This window comes from Myotis myotis, unplaced genomic scaffold (genome assembly GCF_014108235.1).
Source record: "Myotis myotis isolate mMyoMyo1 unplaced genomic scaffold, mMyoMyo1.p scaffold_m19_p_14, whole genome shotgun sequence".
NCBI classification, from domain to species: domain Eukaryota; kingdom Metazoa; phylum Chordata; class Mammalia; order Chiroptera; family Vespertilionidae; genus Myotis; species Myotis myotis.
In genome coordinates, this window is record NW_023416318.1 from 47,657,992 (window position 1) to 47,674,633 (window position 16,642).

The 16,642-nt window shown below is 44.9% G+C and overlaps 1 protein-coding gene across 1 annotated transcript in view; it reads left to right on the top strand.

Annotated features, from left to right (window-relative positions):
- Positions 1-13,909: 13,909 nt before the first annotated feature.
- The window catches only part of APOB (apolipoprotein B), a 37,189-nt gene continuing 34,456 nt past the window's right edge, over positions 13,910-16,642 (top strand). The window contains exons 1-3 of the mRNA XM_036335239.1: positions 13,910-14,133; positions 14,514-14,552; positions 15,612-15,727. Coding sequence (XP_036191132.1) covers positions 14,067-14,133; positions 14,514-14,552; positions 15,612-15,727 — 222 coding nt within the window. The 5' untranslated portion in view covers positions 13,910-14,066. The remainder of the gene's footprint in view (positions 14,134-14,513; positions 14,553-15,611; positions 15,728-16,642) is intronic.

Consider the following 16,642-nt stretch of genomic DNA (forward strand, 5'->3'; position numbering starts at 1 on the left):
CCTAGCAGGAGGAGTGGCAGTCCAGCCCTGCAGAAGTAGCAGGGGGAGGCTGCAACCCTGGGCCCTGGGCCAGACTGCAGGCACCATGCCCACTCAGGAGCCACAGTGGGGCCAGCCCCGCCCTGCAGCATCCATGGCTGCCAGTGCCTACTGTCACAGCTGCCGAACGACCCTCTGCAGGCTGTGGTCTGAGTCTCCCTCTTTAAGATGACCCATCGCAGGGCTCTGCCTGCCTACCTGATCGCCCCTAACCCCTCGCCTGCCTACCTGATCACCCCTAACCACTTGTTAGGGGGCCATCTGCCTACCTGATCACCCCTAACCTTTCATCTGCTTACCTGATCACCCCTAACCACTCATCTACCTGCCTGATTGCCCTTAACTGCTTGCTGGGGGGTGGGGCCAGCCCAGCAAGGGGCCGTGGTGGTTCTGGTTTCTGGTGGTTCTGGTCATTTTGCCCCTGGGCTTTTATTATATAGGATGTGAAGGAAGAGGTAGACTAGTATAGACAACCTTAACAGAGGAAGTGGAGATTAGGGCTTAGGTTTGGTGACTAGAGCAAGAGTGAGGGGGAGAGAAGTGACAGGAGAGACTGGGAGATGAAGAAAGTCACACACACAATTCTGGGAGAATTTTAGGAAGGGAAGAATTTACAGGGGTGAAGAAGAACAGCTGCTCCTGCCCGAAAGACAGGGATCCACTTGTCAGTGGGATGGGCGGAAGCTGCTGGAGCTATCTGAGTCTCCCACCGCTCCACCTCCCTCCTCTTGGGGAGGGTCTAGCTGCTCTGAGCATTAAGGGAGAAATAGCTTATCTGCCCTCTGACAAGGAGACACAGCTCTGTTGTTAGTGAAGTGAGAACCAAGTAATTCTCTGGGCAATTCAGGCATCCATCACCATTTTCAACTAACATGTTCAGGTAAAAAAGGTCTAAGAGTCAAGAAGAACAGATGAATCTGAATTAATTGCCTCAATTTACCATTTTATATTGGACTTGTCCAAATTAAGTCACATAAATGGCCTTTAGCCGTGCGTGTGGGTCAGCAGTGATGGAGAATGCTGCTGGCCAGTGTTCTGCCAAGGACTCTAGTCCCAAGACCTGGTCTGGAATGAGGGGACAGACATCATTTCACACTGACTCACTCTAGGAGGTACTTTCTGGGGGTGAGGCAGTGTGTCAATCCAGTAGGATTACCCACGCCAAGATCACAATGTGCAGGATAAGAATGGAAAAAGAACGGAGGTGTCTGAGCCAGCTTCTTGTTTACCTACTTGAAGAAGATGCAGGCAGGCATTTGGAAGGGGAAAATAACAAACAGTATCGATGTTAAGACCTCATCCAAAGAGCAGCAAGCACAGGTGTCGGCACATCTGTGCTTTTTCCCTAATCACATCTCCTCAGAAATCTGGATGTTATGAAAGGCAATGCTTAGCAAATGCCACTTAGCCACCAACCCCTCCTCTGGCAGCAGTATTTCTATGGTATTTTCATCTTGTCTCTCTTAGTATCCTCTCTGAGAGCCAGCTCAGGCTCAGAACCCCCATGCCTTTTTTTTTCTTAAAAAAAAAGAAAGCAAGATTTAGAGAGATCTGGGTTTCCTAATGCTCTCGTTGAGATTCAGGTTGGTGGAGTATAAGCCACAGAATGGCTGAGCTTGAGCTCCAGCTCAGTTAGTTATTATGCCAGGTGATCCTGAAAGCCATTTAACTCCAGGGAGCCTCAGTGTCTCACCTGTGATATATACCATAAACTCACAGTATTATTAAAAGGATTAAAAGAAATAATGAATACCAAAGCCCCACCAAACCTTACAACAGTGTGCGATGGCAGCTCTTGTTAGTAGAACACTGACTTATTTCCCCAGGTAGAGGGCAACTAGTGTGTGGATGCTCAGAGTCACTGAAATGCAACCTGATGGGGTTTATTTGATCCTCTTACACATCCATCCTCATCTCTTCTAGCTGCCTGTACTTGCATAATGAAGACAGTAGAAGTGGGTGAGTTATGCAGAATGCAGCCTAGCTTCCTTATTTGCAGGAACTGGGGTTAAAATATCTATTTTGTAGGTTTTGTCTTTTGAATAGTCAAGGAGATCATCTATGAAATTTATTTATCACAATGATTGGTAAAATTTTGGTTCTTAATAAATACTGGGTTTTTAATAAATATTTGTAACGACATGACTGCACAGAGGGATGACTGCTCACCCTCCCCAGCACCTGGCTCACAGTTACCATGTGAAGTGTGAAGGCCCCATCTCATTTTTTTTTTTTTGGTTTAACTGTTTTATTCCCCATCCTGACTCCCCATCACTACTCCCAACTCCTGTTCTCTACTTCACCCCAAAGCAACCAACCATTCTAAGGTGTTTGATGTCGCTTTATTTGTTTAATGATTCCTAGTTTTGTATATATTTTCTTGTAAACCATATTGAGCTGTGTGGGGTGAAGGAGAGCTTCGTGTCTCAACCACTGCATACTCTCCAAAGGAAAAAAGAATGCTCATCAGAGGATGATGCACTCCAAAAGCAGACCCAGAGACCGAGAACATCCCTTTTTCTCCTTCTGAAAGGGCAAGGGCTCAGGGCCTGGCCCCTCAGTGACTGTGAATGGAAGATTCCTTTCAGAATCTTCCAGACTACTCTTGGCCCCATGAAACTGATCACTGGTTGGAAAGCACCCGGGAGGCACAATACCCTGATAAGGGACTGACGCTGCTCATTGAGCAAGAAGACTGATGTCATCCTCACATGGGAAGAGGTCATGCCCTGTTAGCAGGGAGGCGGAAGAGGTTACTCGGGGCTATATGCAGGCTCATGGAACCTGGAAATGTCTAATAACAAGGCTCAAAAAGGAATCTTCCATTCACAAAAATTAATAGAGTGTAGACATAAACATAAGTCCTAAAACTATAAACCTCCTAGAAGAAAATATAGGAATAAATGTTCTTGACTTTGTTTTAGGCAATGCTGCTTAGATATGACACCAAAAGAACAAGTAACAAAAGAAAAAATAGGTAAAGTCAACTTCATCAAGATTAAAAACTTTTGTACTTCAAAGAACACCATCAAGAAACTGAAAAGAGCCAGGCTAGTGTGGCTCAGTGGTTGAGTGTCAACCCATGAACCAGGAGGTCACAGTTCGAGGGGGCACATACAGGAGGCAGCTGATCAATGATTCTCTCTCGTCATTGATGTTTCTATCTCTCCCTCTCCCTTCTCTATGAAATCAATACAAAATATTTTAAGTGAAAAGAAACACACAGAATGAAAGAAAAAATTTGAAAATTATATGTCGCATAAGAAACATATGTAGAATATATAAGGAACACTTACAACTTAATAAAAAGTGAAAACAACTCAATTAAAAAGTTCAAACTCAAAGGATTTGAATAGACATTTCTCCAAAAGAGATATACAAATTGCCAATAAGAACACAAAAAGATGCCCAACATCATTAGCCATCATAGGAACGCCAACCAAACCACAATGAGATATCACTTCACACCCACTAGGATGACTATAATGAAAAAGACAGATAATAACAAGTGTTGGCAAGGATGTGGAGAGATTGGAACCTTTAAACACTGGCGGTGAGAATGTTAAATGGTCACTTTGGAAAACAGTCTGGAAGTTGCTCAAATAATTATACATAGAATTACCACATTACCCAGCAATTTCACTCTTAGGCATATCACTAAGAGAAATGAAAACACATGCCCATGCAAAAAAAACTGTACGCAAATGTTCACAACAGCACCATTCAAAATAGCCATTAAATGGAAGCAACACAAATACCATCATTTATGAATAGATTAAACTGTGGTATATCTATTTCATGGAATATTGGTCGGCATTAAAGAGGAATGAAATGCTACAACATGGATGGCCCAGGAAAACATCAGGCTAAGTGAAAAAAAAAATCACAAAAGGCCACACACTGTGTGATCCCATTTGTATAGAAGGTCTAGCATAGGCAACTCTATAGAGACAGAGTGTAGATCCGTGCTTTGATTTGGGGGAATGAGGGCGTTTGGTAAGTTATGTCTAATTGGTACAAGATTTCTTTTTGAGGTGATAAAAATGTTACAAAATTAATTATGGTAATTGTTGTGGAATCCTGTGAATATACTAAAAACCATTAAATTTTACACTTTAAAGGGGTGTATTTTATGATTCTAATTTTATCTCAATAAAACTGTTTTTAAAAGAAGTCCCTTTCCAGGGTTGACCACAGAACATCTGAAGGTGGCCATTATTTTTTTAATGACTTTATTAAAAGCTGAATGTTGCCATTAAAAAAAGAAAGAGAAGTAAAATTGTCCCTATTCGCAGATGACATGATACTGTACATAGAAAACCCTAAAGACTCCATCAAACAATTATTAGGATTAATAAATGAATTTGGCAATGTAGCAGGATACAAAATTAATGCCAACAAATCAATTTTATACACCAACAATGAACTTACAGAAAGAGAGACTAAAAAAACAATCCCATTTACCATTGCACACAAAAAATTAAGATACATAGGAATAAACTTAACTAAGGAGGTAAAAGACCTATATGCTGAAAACTACAGGACATTGAAAAAAGAGATAGAGGAAGACATAAACAGATGGAAGAACATACCATGTTCATGGATTGGTAGAATCAACATCATTAAAATGTCCATAATACCCAAAGCAATCTATAAATTCAATGCACTCCCCATTAAAATACCAATGGCATATTTCACAGACCTAGAACGAACTCTCCAAAAATTCATCTGGAATAAAAAAAGACCCTGAATATCTGCAGCGATCCTGAGAGAGAAGAACGAAGTAGGAGGGATCTCAATACCAGATATCAAGCTGTATTACAGAGCCACTGTTCTCAAAACTGCCTGGTACTGGCACAAGAACAGACATATAGATCAATGGAATAGAATAGAGAACCCCGAAATTGACCCGAACCAATATGCTCAATTGATATTTGACAAAGGAGGCAAGAACATACAATGGAGTCAAGACAGTCTCTTTAATAAATGGTGTTGGGAAAATTGGACAGATACATGCAAAATAATGAAACTAGACCACCAACTTACACCACACACAAAAATAAACTCAAAATGGATAAAGGACTTAAATGTAAGACAGGAAACCATAAAAATACTAGAGGAATGCAAAGGCAACAAAATCTCAGACATATGCCAAAGCAATTTCTTCACCGATACAGCTCCTAGGGCATTGGAAACTAAAGAGAAAATAAACAAATGGGACTACATAAAAATAAAAAGCTTTTGTAGAGCAAAAGAAACCATCAACAAAACAACAAGAACCCCCACTGCATGGGAGAACATATTTGCCAGTGTTATCACCGATAGGGGTTTAATCTCCAACATTTATAGGGAACTCTTACAACTTAACAAAATGAAGATAAACAATCCAATCAAAAAATGGGCAAAGGACCTAAATAGATACTTTTCAAAAGAGGACATTCAGAAAGCCAAGAGACATATGAAAACATGCTCAAAGTCACTAATCATCCGAGAGATGCAAATCAAAAAAACAATGAAGTACCATCTCACAGCTGTCAGAATGGCAATTATCAACAAATCAACAAACGACAAGTGCTGGAGAGGATGTGAAGAAAAAGGAACCCTCCTGCACTGCTAGTGGGAATGCAGACTGGTGCAGCCACTATGGAAGACAGTATGGAGTTTCCTCAAAAAGTTAAAAATGGAACTCCCATTTGACCCAGTGATCCCACTTCTAGGAATATATCCCAAGAAACCAGAAACACCAATCAGAAAGGATATATGCATCCCTATGTTCATAGCAGCAGCCTCCCTATGTTCATAATTTACCATAGCTAAGATTTGGAAACAGTCTAAGTGCTCATTAGCAGATGAGTGGATTAAAAGACTGTGGTACATCTACACAATGGAATACTAGGCTGCTGTAAAAAAGAAGGAATTCTTACCATTTGCCACAGCATGGATGGAACTGGAGAGCATTATGCTAAGTGAAATAAGCCAGTCAGAGAAGGATAAATACCACATGGTCTCACTCATTTGTGGAATATAATGAACAACATAAACTGATCAACAAGGACAGATCCAGAGACAGAGAGGCATTGATTGGACTGTCGGGCCTTGGAGGGAAGGTAGGCAAGGGTGGGGGTAAAGGGGAGAGATCAACCAAAGGACTTATATGCAAGCATATAGGCCTATCCAATGGACACGGACAACAGGGGGTGAGGGCATGAGCGGGGGGGTAGGGGTAACGTGGGGATAAGGACACATGTAATATCTTAATCAATAAAAAAATATATATTAAAAAAAGAAAGAGGTGCACGATTTTTGTCCAGTCTCTTCCCGCATCCCCCACACCCCTTTTCCCCCCAAGAATAGTCAGTTCACTCCCTTTCTATGCCCCTGATTCTATTATAATCACCAGTTCATTCTGTTCATCAGATTATTCACTTGACTTTCAGATTCACTTGTTGATAGATGTGTATTTGTTGTTCAAAATTTGTATCTTTACCTTTTTCTTCTTCTTCCTCTTCTTAAAGGATACCTATCAGCATTTCATATAATACTGGTTTGGTGGTGATGAACTCCTTTAGCTTTTTCTTATCTGCGAAGCTCTTTATCTGGCCTTCAATTCTGAATGTTAGCTTTGCTGGATAAAATAATCTTGGTTGTAGGTTCTTGGCATTCATCACTTGGACAAAAATCGTGCACCTATGGATGAGGACAGTGGGTGGGGAGTGAGGGAGGAGGGTGGGGTGGGAACTGGGTGGAGGGGAGTTATGGGGGGGGGAAGAGAAACAAATGTAATAATCTGAACAATAAAGATTTAATAAAAAAAAGAAAAAAGAAAGAGAAGGAACCCCTGAAACTAATTGGTACATGTTTCTACCCCCGCTTCTGCTTTAGTAACCAAAGCCAACTGGGTTCTGGGGGTGGCCTGACTCCTTCCTCCTCCCCATGCTAATAACTTCTATTCCAAAGTAAATACCTTTCCCTGTGACCTGGATCGGGGACAGAAATAGAAGGAACCTGAGATATGACCTCAAAGCATTGCTATCTATATACAAGACCTATCTGGCCATCTATAGATTTGCAGGGAAGAGAAGTTTCCCTTTTAGGGACTCTTAATTTCTATGCTCACTAGAGCATTACCTAATTTTACTAAATTCTACCAGTTAGGCAGCCTGCTAATGGGTGGCCAGGTACTCTCAGATTGATGGAACCCTTATATTGGGAGATGAGTTGGATTCAATGACCTTAATGGCCCTTTGAGGCCCTGAGTATCTGTGATTCTATATAACCAGTTACATAGCAATATTTATTCTGAATACAAACCCACAAAAAAATCAATTAAGTTGATCACTTTTAATGACTAATCAATTACAAGGAGAAAAAGTATCAAAGATTCATCATCTTCAGAAAGCAATCTCCAAGGAATTTTATGTCGTCAACATAGATTTAGTGCAATTAAGGTAAAATGAATATTCTAGATTATAAACTAGAAGATCCAAGTTCTTGCCCTACCTCCATTTATTTTCATGGGGGGAAAAACCCACAGGCTGTCAAGACCTCCGTTTATCTGTGAAATGAGAATATCTAGAGTCAGTCTCTCTGGTCCTCTCCATGTCTGACACTTTCCTCCTCCATGTCTGACACTTTCCTCCTCCATTTCCCTTCATAGCTCTGGACCAAGAGAGTTGGCCCAATACCCATGGCCTTCTATACAATCTAGAGTCTTCATGCCATATGTGCTAAATTTTATGCTGAATACGTAAGATGCAGTTTATACAGTAACCCATAATTAAACAAAGACGGAATTAGCCAGAAAGTCCTGTCCACCGCCCAGGCACAATGAAGTATGATCTTTCCCAGTCCTCATCCGACTTTTCTTCACCTTCTCCATGTCCACAGACTCAGCTGGCTGGCTGGGTTACAGACTGTCAGGCATGTCTAACATAGTCTCAGCTTCCCGCCATTGCTCTTCCGTGGTGCCGCCCAACCCAATTACGCAAATCCTGCCCATCAACCAAGATCCTGCTCACGTTCACCTCCTCCAGAGCCCCTCAGAGCACCTTAGACCAATGCGGTCTAGCTGTGTAGACCCCACCTTGGGCGCGTTATGGGCACTCATTCCTAGCTGAGATGTGTATTCATGCCCCTTTACTTTTCTGTAGGCTCTCAGAGGACAGAAGGCTCAGGGGCTCCCTAAATCCTTAAAGAGAACCAGTGGTCCTGGGAATGGCAAGGCTTGTTTATCCAGCCAGCCAGCCATTTATCATGAGCACTGGTCTCAGCCTTTTGAGGGTAGTTCTTTCTGGTTCTTAGTCCTATGAGAATATAAAGAAAACTAAAACAAAACAAAACACAAATGGGTAAAGAGTAATTGACCGCCCTGGCCAGTGTGCTCAGTGGTTAGAGTGTTCTATTTCTCAGGCAGTGTGTCTTTGTAGAGGTGGGTCACCTCCTGGAAAACCCATCCTGCTAATGGTTCTGAATTCTCAGCCCCTAATTGCCCGGAGACTTGAACCCCATATAATTTATGCCTTTTAAAAAATTACCACATCCTCATAGAACAGTGGTCGGCAAACTCATTAGTCAACAGAGCCAAATAGCAACAGTACAACGATTGAAATTTCTTTGAGAGCCAAATTTTTTAAACTTAAACTACATAGGTAGGTACATTGTTATTAACTTAATTAGGGTACTCCTAAGCTGGCCTTTGCTAAAAATGTCCTCAATCTGATTGAGGTACGTTCACTGAGGTCGACCCCTTCCAACGCTCCCATCCACACTCATCTTGTATACTTGTTTCATCTACCTCCTTTCGTTCATCCTCTCTATATGTCCAAACCATCTCAATATACCTTCCTCAATCCTCAACACTACATCTTCTTTCACTCCACAACGTTCCCTAAAATTAACTTAATAAACTTTACTTAAAGTTTTAAGTCAACTTCGCACTGTACGTGCGCACCCGCATGTGGTATTTTGTGGAAGAGCCACACTCAAGGGGCCAAAGAGCCGTGTGGGTCGCGAGCCGCAGTTTGCCAACCACTGTCATAGAATCAAAGTAATCAGAGCTACAATGGGCCTAAGAGGTCATCTAGTCCTGTCCACTCATCACACAGACGGAACCAACACTCAGAATCTTAGAGACTGTCCCATGATCCTAGTTTATAGATGCTGCCCCTTCTCGTACTGATTCAAAGTTACCATACATACACCGAAACCGGTTTGGCTCAGTGGATAGAGCGTCGGTCTGCGGACTGAAAGGTCCCAGGTTCGATTCCGGTCAAGGGCACGTACCTAGGTTGCAGGCACATCCCCAGTGGGAGATGTGCAGGAGGCAGCTGATCGATGTTTCTCTCTCATCGATGTTTCTAACTCTCTATCTCTCTCCCTTCCTCTCTGTAAAAAATCAATAAAAAAATATATATATATCAAAGTTACCATACATTCTACATTAAGCTATACACATATAAAGCAAACCTATCTCACAAGGACCATCCCACATTATAATCAACAGTGTTTACTCCCTAGCTACTATGTGCCCAGCCTGAAAGAGGTGTTGGTGAGGGAGAGGGGAGAGGGATACAAAGGTGAAAACTTCACACCATTCTTGCCCTCTAAGCGTCTCTCTCTGGTTTCAAAGGTAATATGTAAACAGGTGAAAAACTAAGTCTTATTACTAGAGAAAAATATCAGTTCAGGGCAACAATAGACAGTTTGTACGAGGGCCCTCTATAGAAACTGATAGGAGATCAGGGTCAGAAGCCAGGAGGTCTAACTGGGCTGGACTAGGGAAAGGCTCCTTGCAGTAGGTGGGGCTGGATGGATGAGCTCTGCATCGTCAAGGAAGTGATACTGCATCGCACAGGAGTGCATATGGACAGTGTGGACTTCGGGCCTCTTTTCCCCAGAAGTAACTGCTGCTCAACATTCTGACCTTGGCTCTTGGATAGCAGAACGACAGAGTAGGAAGGTCTCTTTTCCCCTCCTCACCGCAAGTTCATTATCCATTGGTGATGTCTCCATTTGGTTGATACTAGCCCATTCCACCATCTCCCACCTGTGCCATTCACCTGAATGCCCTATTTTTTCTTGACAGTTCTCATTTGTGTGTGTGTGTGTGTGTGTGTGTGTGTGAGAGAGAGAGAGAGAGAGAGAGAGAGAGAGAGAGAGAGAGAGATGTACAGACCACACTGGGCATAGTTCCATCTATAATTCTTGAAGTTGATGAGATTTCCAGCTTCTGGGCATCATTTGCAATTATAATGCCATCATAGGCAGAAAAGAGATAGACTAATTAATCATTGTCAATACTCATCCCTATTTGCCAAATGAGCTTTCCGAGCAGCATAGCTGGAGGTTCTTTGTATCAAATCAGATACCCTTGTTTCATTTAGCATCATGGTCATTGTACGTAAGTATCCTGGTAGCAATGGGGTATATGAAGGGCATCGATTCATTGATTTGTATTCACCAAATGATGTACTGAACGCTTATTTCAGTATGAGAACAACACTGAACTCAGAAATTGGGCTTCTGAGGGGCCTTTCATAGCATCCACTGTTTCCTAGACTTGGCCAGGACCCTTCTGGTCACCTTCAGATAAACAGAATGCATAGTCTCCCTTCCAGAAGCCATCACTGGTCTAGTCCGCATTATCTAATTCCTTGAAATTCTGCCGGCCAGGCTGCTTTCTAATGGGTACCCAGAGCTCTGTGATCACTCAGACTGATGGTTCACCCCATGGGACTTTGCATTCATGAGCTGATAAGCCATAGCCACTCACTGAGATTAGCTTTGTGACAGCGGAGTGTGTCTCTGCTGGAGTCACTAATCTGTCTGCTGGAGCAAGGCCTCCTTTCCCTGCAAGAGAACAGTGATTTCAAATACCCAGAAATGTTAGGAAGCAGCAGAGACAAATGGTGTCTCAAGCACACCAGCAGCCGCAGTGTTCGTGGCCCTCCTGAATGCCTGATTTTGCTTCTGATCCCTTTCTTCAGCACTGACTTCCTATGTTTGTCCTATTAGCCTGTGTTCATATAAGTTGTGGTTAGCTAGCTCCAATTGGTACCCTTAACATGTACTTCCTCTCTAACACACACATATAAGTGGTAGCTGTTACCATTTACTGAGGATCTTTTATTTGCCAGGCATCCTGCTGTCAATGCAACTCTTACATAGTTGTTTCATTTAAAATATGTATTTTATTGATTTTTTTTTACAGAGAGGAAGGGAGAGGGATAGAGAGTTAGAAACATCAATGAGAGAGGAACATCAATCAGCTGCCTCCTGCACACCTCCTACTGGGGATGTGCTCGCAACCAAGGTACACGCCCTTGGTTGGAATCGAACCTGGGACCTTTCAGTCCGCAGACCGACGCTCTATCCACTGAGCCAAACCGGTTAGGGCTAGTTGTTTCATTTAATTCTCAGAAGTTCCTACGGGAAAGGGAGATCTTTTTAATTCCGTTTTAGGGATGATGAAAAAGAGACCCAGGCTGGTGAAGTCACTTGCCCAAGATTTCAGACCTCACAAGAAACCCAGCTCGGATTCGACTCCAGGTCTTCTTGACACTGGTTTCCTTTGCGTAAAGCTGACCTCTACGAACTAGTATTTTCTCTGTTCAATGAGTAACTTATACTGGAAGATTTTCTGACTCTTCGTTCTATGTGAGGTCTCTCTGAAAAGTGGTCTATAGTCTTGAAACTTAAAACATTTTTAGGAGAGGGAATTGAGAAATGTTCTACTTACTAGTAAAGGGAAAGGATGAAGGGTGGTATCTGTGGTCCCAAATAAAACTATATTTCAAATCACTTTTGAGAAAGGATCTAGGTGGATTTTGTAATTTAAGAAAAAATCTGTGCACTAAACCTTACCGTATTTTTGTGAGTCTGCTCAAGTTCAGCTCAACAATTCAACATGTGCTGTGGTGCTGGTGCACTTGAGAAATGAGCACGGAGGCCCAGGGCAGGGTGACTTCCAGAGGAAATCAGAGAAAGCAAGAGATCACCCCAGTCTCCAGGCTTTCTCCTTTAGAGATGATGACAGTCAACTCAGGGACAGCCAAACATCCCACAAGTTTTCCCTGCACCCAAGTTATCAGATTCATTTTTGATTCCCAAATCATAGAAATCACGTTTGTCTGCTGACGCTGACTCTAGGACAGTGACTCCATCTGTTATCAAGAGAGGAAGCCTGGATTTGTGCTGGTGAATTGGAGTTAGCCATCTCTATCTGGTTTCTTGTGACTCACCCATTCTCCTTAAAGAGACCATTTCCTAAAATACAGCAACTCCTTCTGTGGCAAGTCAGCCCACTTAAAATAGGTGTGTGTGTTTTTAATGCTCAGAGAATACACCTGAAACAAATACAAAATAAGTAAAATGTCATTTTAAAAAGATTTAATGCTCAGAGAAATGGCATTTTGGAGTGATGAGTTTCTCCAGCAACTTCACAGTTCAGTGGCGTAGGCTTGGCCAGCCTTGGGTTGAGACCTTTTCAATATCCTCCTTTTACAATGGATGCAAAGCAACTGACCTTTGAAGGGAGTGTAGCTGCCCATGGGGGTTTGTGTTAAACACAACAATACTGTACATGAATGAGGAGACAGGTGGAGCCCCGAGGCCGGGAACAAGGCCCACATCACAGTCTTTGTACACTGTTACTATTGCAGAATATGACCCTTCTGGAATCACCGGTCCCGCCAGCAGATTTTTAAATCTTCACGATTATTGGTTACATCTGGATATGGCACAGAAACAACGAATTTTAGCAAGTAGTGATTCTGTGATAGGTGTTTTGGGTATTCCTTAGTCCACACTCTCTCTTCATGGCCCTCCACGCCCACTCTGCCAGCAGGCATACCCGCACCATTCTGCCCTGCTCACGGCCTACCTCCATGGCTCACCAGCAGTTTCCTGTTTACCCATCTTGTCTACCCAACCAGATTGGAGGTGCCTTGAGGACAGGGCCAGTCCTAAGCGATCTGCACTGAGCCTGATTCTCCACAGCCTGGGAGAGGAGGGGCGCCTTGGGAAGTCTCCTGTGGGAAATGTCCTGTGGAGAAGGTTCCCAGATGTTTGGGAGGAACATGGCATGTCCAGTCCACTACTCTGCTTCTCCTTTCCAGCCTCCCCATCTCCGGAGGAAACCCAGGCTCCTCCCCTCAATTTGCCCAGAAGACTCTGCCCAAGGGGTGGGCTCTGGGGGGTGGGGGGGTAAAGGGGTGGGGAGACCCCCACTTCATGAGGGGTTCTGGAAGATTTGGGCACCTGGCTCCTGCTGTGACTATGACTTCCTTGCCCCTTGGGGTGACTTCAGGTCCCTCAGGGTAACTTTGGGTCAGTTACTCACCAAACCTCCCTCCTTCCCTTTTCTCTCTGCTTCCTTCCCATGATATGAATCCTGAGCAGATAACCACAGCCACGGGTACCTATCAGGATTAGGGGTGCCCCATCAACCCAAATGGGAAAGAATGGAGAGGGAAATGTCTCCACCAAGACACTGTGAAGGGCTGGCTCCCCAAAGGGCTACAAAGTGGGACTAGGGAGCTGGGGTGGGTTGGCCCCAGTGCCTGGTCATCTGAAGGCCCTCCTGGGCCAGGCAGGCTTCTCAGATGCCAGCCCACTGTCCCCATGGCCTCACCTTCTGAGACCCCCTGGGGGAGAGGACCAGCCAGGCCAGAGGAAAGGCCGGTGTGGCTCTGCTGGGTCCCAGCTGAGCCCCCTCGCCGCAGGCCCCTCCTCAGGTTCTGAGAGGAGCCCTGGAAAAGCAAACAGGCCTGGAGGCTGCCCTTTGGACCTTTTGTAGTTCACTGGGCGTTCCGAAAGCTGGGCGGGCGGCCTCATATAAATAGGGTGCCGACTCGGGGTGCGCATTCTCACCTGGGTGCGGAGACCTGCCTGCGTGTACCCCTCCCGGAGCGCCTTCTCACCTCTGTGCAGAGTTCTGTCTGTGTGAACCCCTGTGCGTGGAACCAGCGAGCGTCCTGAGGCCAGGCCCAGCCTGCGAGGTGCAGGGAGGTAGCAGGCCGAGGTCGGCCATGGGCCCATCAGGCCCCGCGCTGCTGGCGCTGCTGCTGCTGATGATCACAGCAGGCGCCCGGGCAGGTGAGTGCAGCGGCCCCCAGCCCGCCCGCCCCGCTGGGGTACAGCATCCAGGGTGTCCAAGAACCCAGCCAGAGGGGCAAAAAACCAGTGGCAGGAGAGGTGACTCAGACCTGCTGGGGCAGCTGAAACCTGGGTCAGATGGAGGGCAGTCACGTCCAGGGCCAAGGGGCTGGGGGGCCAGGGCCTGGTGGGTGGCTCCAAGCCTCAGGATGGGGGGAGGCCTGGGGGCAGGGGACGGAGGGGCTGGGGAGCCGGTTCTCCAGAACCTTCTTCCTCCTAAAAGAGAAAGGCGCTGTGGGTGCAGAGGTCCTCCCTATAAGACCCCAGGGCCCATCGGAAGACAGGAAAAACCCACAGTTGTCCTTCTCCATTTCTTACAGAAGATGAAGTGCTGGAAAATGTCAACCCGAGCTGTTCAAGTAAGGCATTTCCCCACTGGGCAGGGAAGGGCACCCCCAAACCCCCACCCACCCACCTGCACATCACGATGCTGTGATGCTGGGACTAATGTGCACCGCACTGAGCCCAAGGAGCCATTTCTTTGGCCTCTGCCCACCCCCACGGGGTCTCAACTCCCTTCTACCTGACCTTCTGTCTATCCGTGGCCAGGGGTAGGGTGGGGGTAGGAATGTCATTCTGTTGGCCCCTGGACATTTTGAGACATCACCATCCTGTTTGTCAGTGGCTAATCATTGATTCCAAGCACATGACTGTGAAAAAATGCTGACTTTAACCTTTGTGCGGAGACCCAGACACCCACCCCTTTGTATTTACCTGACCCCTAAGGGTCAAGGGAGCTGGCCTTGCAGTGGTACCCTGTGTTCTTCCGAGAGCAGAAGGGTGGCCTCTGACGGGGAAGCACTGCCATCTGGTGGGAATCTGCCATCACTGCAGCCCGGTGCCTGTCTCAAATGTCCTTTTTCTCAAATTGTTCAGAAAATTCCTCTCAAGCACAATGGCAACATTCCGATGTTTCTCCAGTCAGCCGATACCCCTAATGCTTAACGAGCTTCGCCTCAGGTGTTTAGGAGCACCGAGAAAGAGCCACAGGAGTGTGCTAGTTTCCAGCTGACCAGGCTTTGGCGATGTCTGCTTTCTGTTGGCCTCTTAATTTTCCAGTCTCTCTTTTAGATTTTCTGAGCCCCACCACTTGAAAATCACCTCCTTGTATCTCAAATGGCATATTCAAGGAGATCTAGCTAATTGAAACGTTAGCCCCAGCAAAACATCGTAGAGACATTAAACCTATAAAGGAAAATTCAGCATACTACGAAGTCAATTAAAAATAATTTGAAAAATAAAATTTAAAAAAAGAACAAACAAGCAGAAATCAACCATTTAACCTTTAATATAAATAAAGATAATTTGAGTTTAATTACCTTTTTTAAAAATTATCTATGCCCCTGCCCCTCCCTGCCCAGAACTGACTCTTAGGAGTTATTTCTGCTACGTGGCTGACTGATCTCTCCTCATTTTAGAAGGCACAACTCGATTCAAGCACCTCAGGAAATACGTATACAACTATGAAGCCGAGAGTTCCAGTGGAGCCCCCGAGTTTACTGACTCGAGGAGTATCACCAAGATCAACTGCAAGGTAGGAGGGGGGACACTGGAGGACCCAGAGGCCACGGCTGAGCAAACCCAGCTCACGCCAAGACGTTTGTGATCCCAAAGGGCTGGGAGCTGGCCCTCAGTGTGAAAGCCACTTTGCTGAGTTGTCTGCCACAGACACACACACACACACACACACACACACACACACACACACACAAAATGCCAACCGGAGTTATTTTCCCATCAGTTTCTAAGATGTCATTGTAATTTAACATGACGAGGGAAGTCTGGTGGGTGAGCAAGGGGAGTGGGTATCTCAGGAGAACATTCTGAAAGTCCGTGTTTATCATCTCAAATAGCATCTTTTACTAAAAACCAATGGGAAAGGAGAAAAAGGGAAGCATGCAGTTTGTTCTCAAGTCTGACTTTTCTTATTGAGGCTGGGCGCACTCCTGTGTGTTCATATGGAACAAAGCTAAGAGCCACAATGGGGGTTTGTGTGGGGAAACCAGGCCAGGGAGCTGCCCTTGTCTTCCTAAGGCCCCTTTGTCTGTGTGGTCAAATAAGGTAGCCATTAGCCAAAGTGGCTATTTCAATGGAATAAAAGTAAGACTTCTCTTTCTTAGTCCTACCAGCCACATTTCAATGGCCCGAGAGCCACACCCAGCTGGTGGCTCCCATGGTAGATAGTGCAAATAGGGATCCCTTCCATCATATGGCAAGTTTCTGAACAGTTCTGGGTGACAAGTAGGGAGCTGTTTAAACGCCAGCCAAATGTGAAGGCTTGAATGGTTCCTAAGAGATATAAACGGGTTTGATTTTTCTGATTTTTTTTTTTTTTTTGGTGTGTGCGATTTTAAGGACACCTTTGCTATTAAAACTAATGGTAGCCCTCATCCCACTTCCTGTTTTTTCTTCTTACCTCCCACTCCCAGGCTACATGTCTTCTGAGCAG